Raw genomic sequence first — 13,978 nt, 5'->3', positions numbered from 1 at the left:
GTTCATTAGCATTAAAGGCACCATCCTAACCTGGTTTGAATCCTATTTATCAGATCAATTCCAATTTGTGCAAAGTAATGATGAGTCATCTGTGTGCACCAAAGTTGTTCTGTGCTCGGCCCAATTTGATTCTCATTATATATGCTTCCACTTGGAAACATTATCAGGACACACTTTTCATTTTGTTTATAGAATTATATTTTGTGAATCAGAATTTGTCAATAATTCAACTGAATATTTAATCTTACCCTGACTGCCTTTTGAAGATGTTTCCAGTCAGCATACAGCCTCTCAAAATTAGTCCTGTTGCTCTGACTGGAGGAGACCAGAGTCTCCAGTGCTGTGATATGGGCTTCACAGTCCACCAGGTCCCTCTGGATCATCTGAGGACACACAAGACCATTGGATATAATGCAAAAATATATGTACAGAGCAGTCAAAATATGCCAATATTGATGATTATTGTAATTTATAACAAATATTTATGATGGATATTGTGTTAATTTCAATATTTTGTGAATAAATCATGCACATTCTAAATAATTTATGTTTCTTTCTGTTGTGATGCAGTCACTATCTGGTTCAAACTCCAACATGGTCATTAATAGAGTACAGTTCAAAACTATGGCTATGTGCTGAGCAAATCCTGTCTCTCGCTCTCATTCTCTGTGGTGGAGGCACATCACACAAACAGCTGATTTAGGCTCAAGACGCGCTCTCTCTCTCCCATTGACTATCCATTTGCTTGGGATAGGATCAAAACTTTAATTTACAACCACAAAAAATCAATAAATCTAACTGAAACTGACATTCTGCCTATGAATTCCTCGGCTCCATTTTTATATCAGTGAGACACTGACACAAACAGCACTGTCTATTTGGTGTATGCATGTGCGCATTTTGTTGATTTGTTGATTCGCAAGTGTTGTATTCAGGGAATGTGAAACAATAGCAGGTCAATTTTAAGTTTTTATATTTTAATTTAGTGTTAATTTATTGCTACTGCTATAATAATAATAATAATAATAATAATAATAACATAATATATTAAGGGGGGAAATCTGTGATCACTCTGACCATGAACTCATCATTTATCTCCACAATAATGATGGGTACTATTTTGTAGTCCTCTGGTATAATTCATTCACCAAAAACAATATAAAACACAAAATAAATATTAAAGATAGAATTGATTATAAAACTTTCTATAGATATAATATAATTTTGTGAATTCTTTTGAGTCCACAGTAATTGTTGAGTGAAAATCTGATATCGTGACAGCCCTACATCCTACATGGTTTTCATGAGAACTGAAAGTTTACACCTTTTGTGTTAAATAATATCTGATGCAGTCAAAATTGTATATACCACAATTAAAAAAATAATCAAATCTAATCTTTTTTTTCCTATATTCAGTATCATAACAAAGCACAATTCTAGGTGATTAATTAATCAACCAATGTGTTCACAGTGATTGATAACATAACTCACATTTTAAGGTCTTGCAATGTGATTTTCTATGTCAACAAAAATTAAACCAGTCAGTGCCTATAGGTTGGGAACCAGATTAGAAAAATGTTGGATGCTTTCAAAAATGACCAATGTGTAAAGCATATGTGGTAAATGAGCTACATGTATAAGTATTTGTGTCTTTCCTCAGATACTTCAGATTGAATACATATCAATACAACATAGAGTTATATGTGATCTTGTAAATGTTTAAGTTTGCACAACAACTGACCTCAATTTATCAGCTTATACTACTGGAAGCTTTATACAAGAGTCTACACAAAGCATCTTGAGGTCCAGCACACATTTTGGCTAACATTGGCTTGGCCCTGGTCTGACTTGGAATTTAACTCACCCTATACCGGTCTGACTGACTTTTCTTGGCCAAAATGTCGGGGTGAAGGCCATCCGCGACCACCAGTTGGTCTTGAAGATAGGCCAGCTTAGCGTGGATCAACTTGTAGGCTTCACCGAAATCCTTGGTTCTTGATATCAAGGCCTTAGAGCAGGAAAAGATGATAGTGTGTTATAACATCAGTCATTTCTGGTCCGAGTATGTCCTTCTTTTCACATTCTCTATAGTAAAATCTAAACTATAGCACATTATCACATCCTTCAAACTCTTTTTCGAAATTATATTTGTGATTGCAACTGAATGTAATGCAAAAAAAAAGCAAAGCTAAAATGTTGAGCATGTTAAGAAGGAGAAGTTGTTATAACATTTGGTGCAAATATCAGAGACAGTTTTGTTAAAATTTTATATGAACAGTTTTATGATTTTTCTGTTTCTGCTTTTCTATGGGAAATGAGCAAAACAATGATGAAACATGATGGAAATCTCATAAACTACAACAAGTCTACAAGACTGAACTTTGGTCACCAGCTTCCCACAAGCTCTCTGAGATAAGAATCTGTTTTAATCTGTATTAATGGAGAAATTGCTACATTTGTGGGTCTCTTCCAGCTTGCTGGTGATTCGCAAGGCATTCTGGGAAATTCTCGTACCACTTGGTCTGAAGTGTGGGTCTGAAATATCTCTGTTTCGAGGGCTGTACAGCCCTTACACTTGGCCCCACCACTCCGTCCCAACAAGTATCGGTACAGCCTACCCCTACACAGGAACGCGCAAAACAAAGCAAACAAATGGGATTGAAGAAAAGTATCAATCATTATGTAGTGATTGGTGTTGATAATGAAGCGGTGGTTACAAACAAATCAAAGTTTTAATTGTAGCGGGACCATGCAGAGTCTGTGTCTGCATGTAAATGGTTCTGATTACTTTAACCTGGTGTCACGTTACGTCTCGTGTTGAGTGTGGCAGGTGAAATGCGTGCAAAACCTTTTTCAATGTGTGTAAATATGTGTCTCATAACCGCTAGAGTGAATCAAACAAACAAAGTAAACCCTGTACGGGTCCTATTAACTTCTGGTTAGTGTTGGTGTTTAATGTTAATGTGTAAAGTTAGCGCAGGTCAGAGGGAAAGTAAATATCGCCAGACTTTTATTTGAGGAAATAAAGTCTTTTTACCAGAAATGCTGGAATGCTGCGACACACAGCAGGACCACGGCACAGCTCATGTAGGCAGTGTGCCCTGGCATTATAAGGCAAGACAAAACAAGAGCCTCATTGCAAAATGAAACGTGGGATACTGAAAATGTTATGTCGATTACTTTGTTTTCATAATCGTTGGAAGCTATAATCGTAATTGAAATTCAAATAATCACCCAGCCCTACTTCTTACATCAGCCTCTGTGACTGCTGTATTCATCACTTATCAGGGAGAGTTACAAAATGGCAAACCCCTTAGTGGTAGTTGACCATGCCATGGGCTCTTTCACACACAGCCAGAGACACAACTGTTGCCTTTTCCGCACGTTTTATTCACACCACACACACGTGACCAAACATAACTTAAAGGGTCTAGCTTTACAGCTCACTCCTTTCCAGAGTCTCTCCTTCTGTGTGTGTTTCTGTCTCTCAGTCCTCCGTGCATCCGTGTGCTCGGTCCTGAGTGTCTGAGAGTGTCTCCTGAGTGTCTCTCATGTGTGTGCCTGTCTGTGTCTCTCAGTTTTTGTGAAGCAGCTCAGTTGCTGCCTTTTAAACGTGAGGATCAATCAGCTAACAGCTCTCACCTGTGCTGACTGATCCTCTGTGGTGCAGGTGAGGTGCTCTCCCAGCCCCCTCACCTCCACACCCTCACAGCCTAACTCAGACAGTTGAGGTTGGAGAGGGAGAAGGCATTTAGGAGTGGGAACAGGGCCAGGTTTAAAGAGTCCAAGAGTACAAGTTTTGCAAGGTGGTGAGAGATGCTGTACGACAGTAATAATAATAGCTTAAATTTATATAGCGTCTTTCAAAGACATACTGAAGTCTGTTCAGGACAGCGTCTGGTACACCGGACAGGACTCCATTACAGTAATCCAGGCAGGAGGTGATGAAGGCATGAATGAGGGTTTCTGCAACGGAGTCAGGGAGTGAGGGCCGGAGTCTGGAGATGTGTTTGAGGTGAAAGAAGGTGGATTTAGTGACGGATTTGATGTGGGATTGGAAGGAGAGGGTGGAGTGAGAAGAGTGATTCCATCCCAGTATACCCCATTCCATTTGTGGGCGTGTCATAAATATGACATTGGGCTCATCCTAAATGTGACTACAGGCCTTGTATGAAACAATATCCTCTGAAACAGAAAGCGCTTGATGGCAGCAGACCAGTGTTTGATTCACTTTGAAGGCTTCACTTATAATTTCCTGCCATGACTCCCCCGTCAGAACACCCATATTTCCTGTTAAGAAGAGATGAGGGTCAATGTTTGGTGCTGGATTTGCAAGCGGTAAATGCTGCAATCTGCCAGTGTGCACCACAAGTTTCAAACCCTCACACCATTTTGTCAGAAATTCCATCTGATGCCACTCATTTTTCTGTCATTGACAGAAATGCATTTTTGACAGTTCCTGTCCATGCTCACAGTACGTATTGGTTTGCTATCTCTTCAACGGGAAAGGCCACACAAAACAAAACAACTCAGTGTCCACAGGGCTATTCCGAAAATTCTGGAGTTATTCACAGTGTGCTTGCAAAATGTCCATTTACCATTAGGTTCTGTTTTGCTGCAATACGTCAACGATTTCATGATATATAATCCATTGGGTGAAGCATGCAAATCAGAAACAATAGTGTTGGTAAAGGAATTCTTGGATATGTGATCACAACAAATCTCCAAACTGCATTCAGTCAATTCATCAGTGCCAAAACCAACCACTAAGAAACAAACGATGAGCTTCCTAGGAATGATGTCATACTGCAGACAGTGGATTCCAAATTATTCAGAAAGAGACCCACCCCTCTCTTCCATGATTCATGGTAATAATCTCCGTGCGCACGGCAAACTGACCAGGACTGATGAAGCTGACAAAGCCTTTGCTGACCTAAAGACCTCCTTGCAGTCCGCCCACATTGGGACTGCCAAAGCTTGATATACCCTTTGTTCAGTTTGTGGAACAAAAAGAGAGCAACATGACATCTGTTTTGACACAAAAACATGGGGGTAAATTGTGTCCAGTCGCTTTTTTCAAATGGAAACTAGATTCTGTTGCAATTGTTGCATCAGATCAGGATTTGTAAGCCCTGAGAGAAGTGTGACTATCTTGGGTTTGACATGTCATCACTGCTCTCATTACCCCACAGAGGGCAGGTGCTGTTGAAATAGAAAATGGCCCCATAAAAGCAAAACTTGCAATATTTTGTGATGAAACCAATCCCACTTGGGTTAAAGCACTCTCACTGGTAGCATTTGCACATGTGCACGTGAGTTAGAAATAAATAGGGTCTCAGTCCATTTGAAATCTTATTTGGTAGACCCCCTCAGACAGGGGTAGGGCCAGTTAGACACCTACCTCCAACCACAACAGCATGTGAAGATGCTATGCTAACATATTGTGTTAACCTCAACATATTACATTACATATCATTTAACTGATGCTTTTATCCAAAGCGACTAACAAAAAGTGCATTCAACCACGAGGGTAACCTGTCTGCTACTTTGCATTCACAGGTGAAAAGTGACCTGCCATCTGCAGCCAAGCAGACCTCCATAACCTGAAACCTGGGAACTGGGTTCTCATTAAGGGTCACAGACGTCACTGGAAACAGAGGCTGGCCACTGAGTAACACAAGGGTTAACACAAGGGTTCCCGCAAGCAATTGTCAGCTCATCCAGGAGCCCTGCAATGCCGCAGACCCACCTGCACGCCACACAGACTAGGAGACAGCTAAAAGAGCTAAACAAAACAAAGTCACCACAACGTGCTGAAGTTTAATCTGGAGTGTAAGCGGATCACTGCTCCATGGTAAACAACTGAGCAAGGTGTGATATAGCGCAGTCTTCCAAACGTAGAGTGCCAAGCTCCAACAAGTGATGTGCAACAGAGTGTTTGTAACACCGAGACAGACAACCTAACCTTACTCTTTACAGTTAAAATCTGAGGGATGCATGTTTCTATGTGTTTGTGCATGTATGTAGCCCTATGTGAGTGCATGGGAGAGAGGGAAGAGATAGGGGTTTACAGTTCGACAGTCAACTCTCCCAACCTACAGCATTGCTGCAACAACGCTTTTCACTCAGAAGGCAGCACAGGTTCTGGTCCAGGCTCTTGTCATCTAATGCCTAGAGTACTGCAACTCCCTCCTGGCTGTTCTGCCTGCTGGCGCCATCCGACCTCTGCAGCTCATCCAGAATGTGGCAGCTCAACTGGTCTTCAACCTACCTAAGTTCTCTCACACTACACCACTACTCCGCTCCCTTCACTGGTTACTAGTGGCTGCCCGTATCTGCTTCAAGACACTAGTGCTTGAGTACCGTGCTCCAAATGGATTAGGCCCAGCCTACATCCAGGACATGGTTAAACCGTACACCCCAGCACGTCTACGCTGCTCTGCATTGGCCATTCGGCTTGCTGCTCCCTCACTGCGAGGGACATCTAGTCACTCATCAAAATCATGACTGTTTGCTGTCCTGGCTCCCAAATGGTGGAACGAGCCCTTTGACATCAGAACAACAGAAAGTCTTCACATCTTCCATCTGCAGGCTAAAAACACATCTTTTTCCGACGACACCTTGGCTAAGAAGATGATGGTCTAATAATAAAAAAATGTAATTAAAAAAAAGTTGCACTTATATGCTACATGTAAGTTCATGTAGCACTTTGTAGTTTGGCTTTTGTGAAGCTAATGTACTTACATGATTCTTGCTGTTCTCGGTTTGTACCCTCATGGTTCAATGCACTTATTGGAAGTTGATTTGAAAAAAGCGTCAACTAAATGATATGTATGTATGTAATGTTTCTATTTAAAAGTAAGACGCACTTTAAACCAAATAAAGACAATAACATTTTGGCACCTGTAATCTGCTCTTCCTCTGCAGCAGCTGAGTGTGCAGCAGCTCTCTGTTTTTGATGGCAGCACCCAGGTCGCCCTGCAAAGCATCCGACCTCTCATGACCAAACACAGAGTCCAGCAGGTCTCCCTTCACATGCAGCAGACTGAAATGCTCCTGCAACTGGACACCATCCTTCAGCAGGCGCTAACAAAAGGGACAAAATGTTCACAATGTTGCACTAAAAAATACCGTAACACTATACACTAAACTAAACACTAGAATTAGGTGCTTACAGAATTATTATACACTTGCTAATGCAACTTCTTGATCCAATTCACATACTTACCCACACACAGTTTCCGGTTCAACTACAGACAATCTCTCCATATAGAATTTCATACAGAACTACATACAGACTTTGACTGCACTATAGTACTGCCACACTGAAACAACTAAAATAAGCTTTGTTTACCTCAGAATTAGTTAGCCATGTGGCAGTTTACAGGCAGCATGCTGATTGTAGAAAAGTCAACCAGAGCGGTGACTGCAGAATTCAATGTCTCTCATTCAACTACCAGCAGTGTAAGATTTTTTTAAGCATTTGGCTTAAATATGAATCATCTGCGTGTCTGCTGACAATGTGTCACCACACTAGCACAAGGACCATTAGTTATGAAAGTGGACTGATTATTTTAACAGTAGATTGAGACAGGAAAAATATTACTTTGTACAGTATCTGTGAAAGTGACACTTCTTGATGTTGGAACACACATTTCAAGTTAAGAGGACTTTTTCTGCATGAATGAGGAAGACAATTTAAATATTTCTGAAGGATGTCTGTGTGTTTTACCTCTATGTTTCTGGACTATCATGGCAATATGGGAGAAGGTCAGTAACCTCAGCAGATGCCTCCAACACCTGAGAGACCATGGTGGCTCCATTGGGTGTAGACCAGCAGCGGGTCCTGGAGGAGTGTTTCTCAGTCCTGACTGCAACTCTGAACATAGCCTGGTTGCTCTAGATTTCACACTGCAACAAAAGCACACAACAGATTTTCAATCAAGATTCTTGTAGAAGCAGTAAGTGTTTATTTTTATATATATATTATGTAGAGTATACAACAAAACTAAGTAATTTATGAATCCTGTCTATTCAATTCCATTTAAACCCTCTGGAGTCTCAGCCATTTCCCCCTATTTTTGGTTCGCCTAGTCTCCTTGTGTATTAATGCTTGTACGACCTCAACCCTGTAAGGCACAATCAAGTTATATCATCTTTTTTTTCAGGACAGCCAGGGCTGTTAGAATATGTATACTGCATGTCCCATGAATATGCATGTCCCATGAATATATATAAATATCTATATAATCATAAAGACAGAAGAAAATATAAAATGGAAATTGAATCTCACCGAAATCTACTCAAATAACACAGAACAATAATGAACAAGGTTTTTGGCTTTTGAAAATTGTTCCCCCAATTCTGGGTAATCAGGAGAAAAAAGATGAACATTATAACCAACACACAACAAAAAGTATACACATTCTTTCCAAGATGTGTCCTTCTGTTTATATTTACAACACAGTTGTGCCATGCCTCAAAGCTGTTCCTATCGTCAATGAGACAGAGGGCCACATCACACCACTTCTACTACTACTACTACAACTAATCTATATATAGCAGAGGCCTGTACTACAGAGCAGGATTTGCGGCTATTTGCTTAACTTCAGGTTTACTTCAGGGTGCTATGAAGCTCGTTCACTTCGTATCAAGGTAAATAACTATGGTAACTTATGGTTGCCATGCTCTTAGGTTAGGAGCAGGTTAAGTTGGAGATAAACTTAAAGAGATCACCCCGTATAAAAGAACCACTAACTGACCAATCAATTCCTTGACCTTTGTCAGCTGCTTGAGTCGAACATAACCAACCTGACACGTAGGAGCAATGTGCTCATAGTACCACAGACTGTCTGCATCGCTCTACGTTTCTTTACCTGTGGGAGTTACTGATATTGATTTACTGGGTGTGTTAGTGGGGGGATAACCAGACATAGTTTTATACTTTTGTCCTTCCCTAAGTAGGTTTATCCTATGAAATAAAATATTTATTTGGAATGGGGGATAGATAGTGTCGATTTACCTTGTGATGCCCCCATCCCTCCTTCCCCTCTCTTTCTCTCTCTCTGAGACTCAAAAAGTCAGCCCTCATCAAAATGAGACAAAATCAATCCCCACTGCTAACACATCCAGTACATCTGAAGCTCTCCCTGTTTCCAGATGCAACAGGTACATCCTTTCACCAAAATACCAAATGGGCACAGTCACATTTGGTGTGACGTGGTGTATGAAAATAGGTCCATATGTTTTTATTGACTAATCATTTCCAACGTTTCCACCACTGTGTGTCCTCAGAGTCAGTGCAGACAGTGTATGTCAAATTAAAGCTCATTATAGAGGCTACATCATGTGATTAAGTGAAACGTTTCATCTCTCATCCAAGAGGCTTCTTCAGTTCAGTCAGACAGGTCTTGTTAGTAAAGCAGCTGTAACTGTATTTCTGTGTTCTCCTCCACTCTGCTCTCACTTGAACTAATAAACCCACATCACTAGTTATCAGGACCTGATCAGCACATGACGTTTACTTAGTGTTTATTTGATTCGCTCCAGAGTTTATGAGGCTGCATTTAAACATCATGAAAAATGACTCGTCAACATTTTGTGCGCAGTACAACACGAGACGCTCACAGTCAGGACTCATGATCTAACACCATCGATTAATAACTAAACACATGATCGTAAGTTTGTCACTATATCATCCCAATAAAATGGAACAAAGAACGTGAACTAGTTCATTTTTAGAAACATGAACTTAGTTCCAAATTTTTTTTAATTAACTAGGAACTTGGACTAGTTCATTTTCATCTGCATAAACTGAACATTGAACTAGTTCATTTTAAGTGTGAACTGGCACATACTATATATAAACTATATATATAAAACTTTATAAGCTGTGTTATCAAATATGTTTTGCGGCTCCAGATGAATGTTATTTGGTGGAAGAGGGGGCAAAATGGCTCTCTTTTGATAGTAAAGGTTGCCGACCCCTGATCTAGGGGTACATTTGGGAGGAACCATTGCTTCACTGGGAGGAACCATTGAGTGTTTTCACATGACAAGTCACATGGCTTGTTAGGTTTGTGCATTGCAATGACCATTATATTCATACTCTATGGTAAAACAATAGCAATTTCCATTGTAACATGGGTGTTTCCTTCATCAACAACTGGTGTTTGACTACTGACAGAGTGAACAAAGTTAATACAGGCAAAGCCCAAAATGATGAGCTGCCAAAGCATTAATACATGGAGACATGTATTAGGTGGGTTTTTTGCCCACATATTTTCTATTGTTGTCTGTAGGTGCTGTTGACACAAATAGATATTTTACATTAGCTGGTAATGTTAACATTTTTTCGATGAGGCCTTCAATATGTAACCATATTTCACAGGCACAGAGGTGTGATTCATGAAAATTAGGAATCTGCTACCAACATAATCTGGATCAGTGGAAAATGATCAACAGTAGGCATGATCACCAGTTAAATTGGAACACTGTAACACAAACGCACAGCACACTCTCATATAGTCCACTGGCCCACCGATGATATTGCCCAGCAGGGCAAATACCGGTTAAGGATGTACAAGGTTACGGCATGTTCACACTGTCCAGCATTGCTTTTTTTTTATCTCTCATTACAAGTTCACTTACTATGAACGACACTTGGTCCAACATTTCTCAAATCTATACTTAGCAGGGCTCCAGACAGCGACCATTTATTTTGCCATTGTTTTTTGGAAATAGTGCAACAAAATGTTATAAATAGGGGCACCAGTGCGACTTGCAAATATGCCCCTAGTTTAAAAAACAAAAATCATCATCGTATAGGCCAGAGGTCTTCAACAGGGGGTCCCTGGTTGATTAGACATTTTTTTATATTCCCTGCTCTATCTCTCCATCAGTTTGGGGGGTCCTTGGCCGGAAAAACGTTGAAGACCCCTGGTATAGGCCATCAAGTGAAATACCAGGAGTGAGCTGGAAAATGGGAGCGAGCGCGCGCGCGCGCGCGCACGCACGCACGCACGCACGCACGCACGCACGCACGCACGCACGCACGCACGCACGCACACACACACGCACACACACACACACACACACACACACACACACACACACTCCTGCTGACCTGCACTCACTATAACTAAAAAACACCAATCACAAGTTATTAGGACCTGATCAGTAATGAAGTTTACTTGGTGTCTTCACAGCCAGGACTCAGTGTTAAAGTGACCGTAGCGATCTGGATTCATGATGAAACACCATCAATCAATAACTAAATACATGATCGTATGTTTCTCATCTAAATCATAACAATCCCATTCTGTTTGCCGAGCTGGTTACATAAACCCTGTGCCAAATGTTTAATATTTATTCAAGAGCAATTTTATAGAGCCAGAGTCCATTTATATATTGTTTTGGTTGTGTGTGGTTTATTTTATTTATGTTTTATTTATTGAGGATATTATAATATTTTTTATTCTAATTCAAATGTCAGACTGAATGTTCTTAAGAATTAAAAGTTCATTGCTCTTTGAAAGGGTGTACTTAACCTGATGTCAGAGGGTCCCTGCATGTGGACACAGTGGAGGACCTGATTAGAATAAATAAGAATAAAGGGAGGGGAAGGAGAAGCATTCTGTAAAAGGAAATTCCTTGTTTACTTGTTTGGTTGTGCTGTGATAACAGTAATGAGCTGACCACATACATAACTAATGTTTATGTTAATGTTTTAAAAAGCACCATTTAACTTAATGAGCTTTTTCTCAGCACCTAAGGCACCTCTTAAAGCACTACCTCACTTTGTGACTTTAAAATAATACAGCATTGTGGGCAAGGAGGTAGTTAGGAGAGCACTTCCAGCTGAACCAGGGAGAGGTATTTAGCACAGCTGAGTCAAGTTAGCCAATTACTCTCCCTGGTTTATAAAGGCAGCAGGAGAGCTGCCATGGGGAGAGAGGGAAGAGACAGGACAGAGAGCTGCCATGGGGAGAGAGGGAAGAGACAGGACAGAGAGCTGCCATGGGGAGAGAGGGAAGAGACAGGACAGAGAGCTGCCATGGGGAGAGAGGGAAGAGACAGGACAGAGAGCTGCCATGACCCCAGCAGAAACTGCTGGACAATTGATGTTGTATTTTAATTTATGTTTGCTCCTGTGAGCCAAATAAAAGATGTTGAAACCTGAATTGTTTATCACTGGCTCTTTCTTGGAGACCTGGTAGCAACATTGCTTGACACAAGCATATTTCTGTATTTTGTAAATTGTCTATTTATTACCAAAACATTTATCAGTAAAACAGTTAAGATGGGGAAAAAAATATGAATGTGTTGTAAGTGCCTAGATTTTGTGCTGGTGCAAACATTTTCCGTAAGGAGCACCAGTGCTACTAGTGGTAAAAGTTAGTCTGGAGCCCTGGTTAGTGTTGTTGAGCTCATCATTTGTGATGGCTAAGCAGACGAACATTTGACAGCAGCCTTCAGAAACTCCTGCAGGTTTAACTGGACTAACAAAACATTCCACAAACCAAACAGAGTCCGTATAGATTGGACTAGAAAAAACTTGCTAGCCTAGCCACGTAATAACACTAAATAAACAATTCACAACACTGGTGCTCTCTCCATTCAAAAATATCTGTTTTAATGAATGAACATGCAATTGTCTCAACTTAAAATGTAAGGACTTAATTTTAAATCTATTTTTCAGAAAAGAATGGTTATATTAGAGTTAATATGGTGTATACTCTCTGCATATACTCAGTATTTTCAGGTTTTCTGTCAATTTAGGTGCTCTAACTCTAATTGATTGAACTCCATCATAAGAACAGAGAACTTTAATCCTTGCCTTTGGTAAATGTGACAATTTGTATGGCTCTTTTGGCCAGAAAAAGTCTTTTCCTTCTTGTTAGGACATTTTAGAATCCTCTTCCTTATCAAAAAATGTTATATCTGTGAGCTTGAGCCTCTTGAGGTGTGTTTAGGACCATAAGGACCAGCACTTTGTTGAAGCCCTTTTAATCTTTAATTTTGTGGGGAAGTTGTGGCTCAGGAGGTATAGCAGGCCAACTTTTAACCAGAAGGTCAGTGGTTCAATCCCAGTCTCCTGCATTCTGTATGCCAAAGGGTCCTTGGGCAAGATAATGAACCCCAAATTTACGGCCAACAGTGTCTAAGTGATGTATAAAAGAGATATTGCTGCACACAGATGCACTGTATGAATGTGTTTGAATTGCAAAACTGTACTGTGAAGCGCTTTGATTGGTCATTAAGACTAGAAAAGTTCTACATAAATACAGACCATTATAGACCATCTTTCTTAATCGTATTTGACTAAGTCCATTTATCTTTCTGTTCTCCTGAATAGTAAAATTCTCCCGGTGCCACTGACTGCAAAACAAACTATTTTCAAGCATGTTTCCAGCTCAAGATTGGTCTTTTTCATCACTGTGAACACGTCCCCACAAAATAGCTACACTTAATTGTCTCTCAACAAAAAGGAATTACACTCGTCATTTATGAAATGTTTCGGTGGCCAGATCAAATGGTCTAGTGGGCCATATACAGCCTGTGGGCCAGTAGATCCCAAAGACTGTTCTAAAGTTAAACAATCAATGTAAATGTTAAATGGATTGTATTATCAACCACTTAAAGGGCTTTACAGTAGAAGTCGCATTCACCCATTGACACAGACAGCGCTTCTATATGCAGTGTTGTTTCTGACCCACAACATTCATACACTGTCGACACAACCATTGAGGGCTATTTGGGGCTCAGAAACTTGCCCAAGGACACTTCCAAATGCAGACTGGAGGTGCTGGAAATTGAATCACCAACCTCTTGGTTAGTCGATGACCCTCTCTACCTGAGCCACAACTGCCCCAATGTCATTTAGGAACAGTTAAGAAGAGATTATTCTCAGTAAATGCAATTGGAGGAAATAAATGGAAACTGTCCTGAGGCAGATCCAAACATTTGGTAATGCAGG

General features: G+C 40.4%; 1 protein-coding gene across 1 annotated transcript in view; it reads right to left on the bottom strand.

Annotated features, from left to right (window-relative positions):
- syne3 (spectrin repeat containing, nuclear envelope family member 3) overlaps positions 1-13,978 on the bottom strand; it is a 76,260-nt gene that overhangs the window by 22,019 nt on the left and 40,263 nt on the right. Inside the window, 8 exon segments of the mRNA XM_034577102.1 lie at positions 249-383; positions 1,865-2,008; positions 6,904-7,086; positions 7,733-7,741; positions 7,743-7,769; positions 7,771-7,812; positions 7,814-7,855; positions 7,857-7,911. Coding sequence (XP_034432993.1) covers positions 249-383; positions 1,865-2,008; positions 6,904-7,086; positions 7,733-7,741; positions 7,743-7,769; positions 7,771-7,812; positions 7,814-7,855; positions 7,857-7,911 — 637 coding nt within the window.

This window comes from Hippoglossus hippoglossus, chromosome 22 (genome assembly GCF_009819705.1).
Source record: "Hippoglossus hippoglossus isolate fHipHip1 chromosome 22, fHipHip1.pri, whole genome shotgun sequence".
Classification (NCBI taxonomy): Eukaryota; Metazoa; Chordata; class Actinopteri; order Pleuronectiformes; family Pleuronectidae; genus Hippoglossus; species Hippoglossus hippoglossus.
Note: the sequence above shows the minus strand (reverse complement) of the source record. Positions and strands in the feature narration are given on the sequence as shown.